Source organism: Volvox carteri, assembly GCF_000143455.1.
Source record: "Volvox carteri f. nagariensis unplaced genomic scaffold VOLCAscaffold_32, whole genome shotgun sequence".
Classification (NCBI taxonomy): domain Eukaryota; kingdom Viridiplantae; phylum Chlorophyta; class Chlorophyceae; order Chlamydomonadales; family Volvocaceae; genus Volvox; species Volvox carteri.
The window spans coordinates 1,440,328-1,444,935 of record NW_003307575.1 but is presented as its reverse complement, the minus strand read 5'-3'; the positions used below and the strand labels follow the sequence as shown (position 1 = coordinate 1,444,935).

Below are 4,608 nucleotides of genomic sequence, written 5' to 3'. Positions count from 1 at the left end.
TAACGGTGGTAGGATCGGCCTCTGGGCTTGGGGTGGGTGTACAATGCCAGTGGCAGTGGGGCCTCCGGGGGGGGTGCTCGCCGCCCCGTTGAGCCCCGTCAAGGTCCCGCTCCCGCTCCCGCTGCCGCTAGGGGTCTGAGGCCTCACCACCGCCGCCGCCACCACCGCCACGGCGGACAGCGACATGGTGGCGCCAGTGGTGACGGTGGTGGTGGGGCCGGCAATGGCAGTGGCGGTTGCGCTCAATGTCACGGGATGAGAATGAGGATGTTGACGATGTGTGTGTGCGCTGAACTGCCGCGAGGTTGTTAAGCCTCGAGCAGTGTTGGTGGCCGTAGCCGGCGTCTGGGGGACGGTGGTGGTGGTTGTGGCGGTTGTGTGCTGTACGAGGGAAGGTACGATTCGCCGCCGACGGAACACGCTATCCGATGGGGCCGGGGCAGCAGTAGCAGCAGTAGCGGCGGTGGCGGCAGAACCCCGGGCAGAGGCCCCCGGGGCGGCCGCACCCTCCGACGGCTTCAATGCCGTTGCCGTTGCCGCCGCGGCGGCAGTCGCTGCCGCCTGACAGCCTCGCGCCACTGCGAGCCTCGCGACCCCCCAACCAGTAGCACCCCCCGTGACGTGTGCGCCGGCAGTAGCAGCTGCAGCAGTAGAGGCAGCAGCAGTAGGTGTGGCTGTAGCCGCCGCCGCCGCAATAGCAGTAGCAGCAGGGCCAGGTGCGGTGCTCTCACTGTCCTTAGGCCGGGGCCGCTTCCTGCTTCGTGACGCCGACTGGGGCGGCTGCTGCCGTGCCTGGTCCTGGCCCTGGTCCTGGCCCTGTGTCTGTGGCTGCTGTGCGGGCGGGGGGTGCACATGGGCTTTCTGCTGACACTGCTCCAGTGGTGGTGGTGGTGGTGGTGGTGGTGGTGGTGGTGGAGCGGGTCTCCGTCCAATCGGGGGACGGCCCTTGTGCTCCAACACCGCCGATGGAGCGGCGGCAGCATTGCCTTCATAAGCAGCAGGACCAGCAGGAGCAGCAGCAGCAGTCACCGCTACCGCCGCCGCCGCATTGGGCTGCTGCGTATGTCCCAGTGCTCGTATGGCCCCGCCGCCCGCATTGCGCCGTCCGCGTTCGCTCCTTCGGCCCCCCGCGGCCATATGGCAGTATCGGCCGCCGGCAACCCCGCGATCCCCCCCCGGAGGACCCATCATCTCCCCGACCTGGTAACCGCGCTGGGTGTCGTCCTCGACGGCCCCGGCGGCGCCACTTCGGCACTCCGGGTGACGCTCCCCGCCGCCGCCGCCGCCGCCGCCGCCATCGCCGCCGCCATCGCGGTCACCAGGACCCTCCTCGTCCTCCTCCTCCCTCTCTTCCTCCTGCACAACCTGCTCCCTCTCCTCCTCCTGCTCCTCCTCCTCCTCCTCTTCACCGCCTGTATCGCTATCATCATCATCGCTATCATCGCTCAGGTGCCCCAGCAGCAGGAACAGTGGCTCATGCGGAATGGGATCCTGCGGGTAGCCGCCGCCGCGGCCGTCACCGTCTCCACCTCGGGCCATGCCAGCCGATGGCCACACACAACCACTCGCACTACCCGGGGCCAGCGGCGGCGCGGCCGAGTCCATCCCACCGGTTGTTGTTGCTGCTGCTGTTGGCGGCAGGCTGCCGAACCGTCCGCTGCCGACAGCGGCCGTTGCTCGCCCCAGCGATGGCGATGAACCCGGCGGCGGCGAAGTCGTCACCATCTCGCAGCACATGACCGACATCGGTGACGGTGACGGCGGCAGGTAGGTCGGGGAGGGCGAGGTCGGGGAGGGCGAGCAGGAGCTCGGCGACATCTGGCCCCGGAGCCCCCTGCGACCTCCCCCTCCCCCTCCGCGCACCTGCTCCCGACCGCGAATAAGGAAACCCAACAGCGGCAGGACGCCGCTGTTTGTCCGCGGGGGGATCGGAGGGGGCGGCGTCACTGCTGCCGCTGCTGCTGCTGCTGCTGCTGCTGGCGCCGCCATTGCAGCGGCGGCGGCTCCGGCGCCGTCTGCTCCCCGGAGGCCATCCGCAGGTAGTGGTGGCGGCTGCTGCTGTTCTTGTTGATGGTGGTGGTGGTGGTGCTGCTGCTGTTCTTGTTGATGGTGGTGGTGGTGGTGCTGCTGCTGTTCTTGTTGATGGTGGTGGTGGTGCTGCTGCTGCTGTTCTTGTTGATGGTGGTGGTGGTGGTGGTGGTGCAGCGGAAGTGTCTGCGGCTCTAGGGCTGCGATCAGTCGCCTCCACGCGGCCTGAGAGACCGCGGCAGTCAGCCCCAGAGCGCCTCCGAGCTCCCGGAGGGAGCGGGAGGAGCGGGAGCTGAGCAACTGCCCGGCCGGGGGGGAGGGGGCCCGGAAAGGGGGTTTGTAAAGCGGGGAGAATGAGAGGTGGTGTGTATGTATGTCTGCACGTGTGGAGGGGGTTTCGACTAAACAACTAACAGTAAAACTGCTTCAACTAGTACAACCACCACAGTCGCCGCAGCGGCATTCCTCGTGATCGTCAGTCAGTACGTGTTCACTCACAAATACACAATAATAATGCGGCCCTCTCCTCGACTCGACTACTACTGCATTTCCCCTTCGTATTGCCCCCTTCCCTCCTCCCCTCTCCCCTTCCCTACAGGTAGGTGGGTAGGTAGGTAGTGGCAGGTAGGTAACCCCCTCCCATCCCCTCAACTCCCCGCCCCATCCCGCCCACCTGCTCAATCAGCTCGTCCAAGTCCTTCCAGTGGTACTGCCACAGAGACACAGTCAGACACAGATCCGAAACCACCGAGTCGCTCAGTACGGCAGCCGCCGAGGAAGGGGAGGAGGGAGGCTGCAACCAGGGGGCGGCTGCTGCGTCGGCGTCGGCGTCGTGGGCAGCGGCAGCGGCAGCGGTTGTCGCGGGTGTCACCGTCTGCTGTCTGCCGTCCGCTGTCCGCCGGTCCTGTGTATGTGGTGTCGCCGTGTGGTGTCCCTGCCTGCCGCCCGAGGAACGAGGTGGTGAAGCGGAGGGGGACGGAGGGGGTGAGGCCGAACCGCCCGCATCACCCCCCCCGCCGCCACCGCCATTACCGGCAGCCCCCGGGGCGGCCGCTACAGCTGCTGCTGCTGCTACAGCTGCTGCCGCGGGCTCCCTCGAAGAGGTGGTGGTGGTGGTGGTGGTGTGGTTGAGCAGCAGCCAGATGCCAGCTGTAACACACTGAAGGAGGGGGGGGGCAGGGGGGGGAAGGAGGGGAAGCAGGGGAAGTGGGAAGGAGGGGGGGAGCAGGGGAAGTGGGAAGGGGGGAAAGGACAGATGGAGGCGGATGGGGACGACGACACTGCCCCTCCTGCCTATGTATGTATCGTACGTGTGTGCGGATGTATGTATGTATGTATGTATGTATGTATGTATGTATGTATGTATGTATGTATGTATGTATGTATGTATGTATGTATGTATGTATGTATGTATGTATGTATGTATGTATGTATGTATGCATCCTAACGGACTGAGCCGCGACATGTGATCTAGTTAAAACGGGTCGGGAGGGTGTCATGAGGTGGTAGTGGTGACATACATACATACATACATACATGTGAACCCGAAGCACTCCATCGATAACCTCCTTCTCCCCTCCCTCCCGTCCTTCACCACGTCCCATCCCTCAAGCCACCCCCTTCTCCCCACCCTCTCCCTCGTCTCGCCTTAGCCACGGCTCTCAGCTGCCTCGCCGCCACCACCAGCAGCCTCCGCCGCTCCCCGTCCTGCTCGTCCTCCTGCCGCCACCCCTGGACCGGACCCGGCTGCCTCTTGTTGGGCGGACAGCCGCCCCCAACCGCCCCAACCGCCCCCGGCCCGGAGGTGGTCGGTCGGCCGCCCGCCGCCGCCACCACTAACTGCCCCGGCGGCGGAGCATCGCCGGCGGGGATAGCTGCGTCTGCTGCCGCCCCTGCGTGGGACGAGCTAATACCCGACGGCGGCAGTAGCAGCGCGGCAGCTTGCATGCAACAGCCCAGCGCCACGGCCACTGCGTTCGGAAGCTCCTGAACGGACAAAAGACATGACCATGCTGTGTACGACACGAGGTATATGCAGCAAAGGATCAGCCCGAAAACCTTAACAACCTTTCCCCCCCTATTCCCCCGCAGGAGGCAACATCCACACGTACCTCCACGTGCAGCTCGGCCTCCTCGAACTTGCTGCCGCCACTTCCGCCACCTCCGCCGCCGCCAGCGGATACCCCACTGCTGGCCGTCGCCACGTCAGCGGCCGCCGCCGCCACCGCCGGAAGGACCGCCGACGACAGCTCCAGCAGCACTTGCGCCACGTGTACGGCTGGAAGACCGCCTGCAAGCCAAAAGGGCACCAAACCTGCCGTACGTTTTCTTATCCTGTCACCTGCTCCGCTGCCGCAGGTGGCCCCCATCGCGGTACGGCACCTTTCCGCTGCCAGCATACGTATGCTGGTGACGGTGCAGGCGGCTTGCCGTACGTATGGGCAGATGCGCCAGCGCCGACTGGTCCGCGCCTGCGGGTGCGGGCGCGAGAGCCCCATAGGCGCACTGGCGGAGGCCGTCTGCATCGCCCGAGAGGCAGTGGTATTGGCGGCGGCGGCAGGGGCGGCGGCGGCGGCGCCC

At 66.3% G+C, this 4,608-nt stretch overlaps 1 protein-coding gene across 1 annotated transcript in view; it reads right to left on the bottom strand.

Moving 5' to 3' along the window:
• Positions 1-4,608, bottom strand: part of VOLCADRAFT_93632 (uncharacterized protein) — a gene marked incomplete at both ends in the record, with an annotated part of 21,547 nt that overhangs the window by 4,490 nt on the left and 12,449 nt on the right. Inside the window, 7 exons of the mRNA XM_002952789.1 lie at positions 148-345; positions 732-1,909; positions 2,249-2,328; positions 2,702-2,966; positions 3,659-4,014; positions 4,140-4,318; positions 4,370-4,499. Of these exons, the coding sequence (XP_002952835.1) occupies positions 148-345; positions 732-1,909; positions 2,249-2,328; positions 2,702-2,966; positions 3,659-4,014; positions 4,140-4,318; positions 4,370-4,499 (2,386 nt within the window). The remainder of the gene's footprint in view (positions 1-147; positions 346-731; positions 1,910-2,248; positions 2,329-2,701; positions 2,967-3,658; positions 4,015-4,139; positions 4,319-4,369; positions 4,500-4,608) is intronic.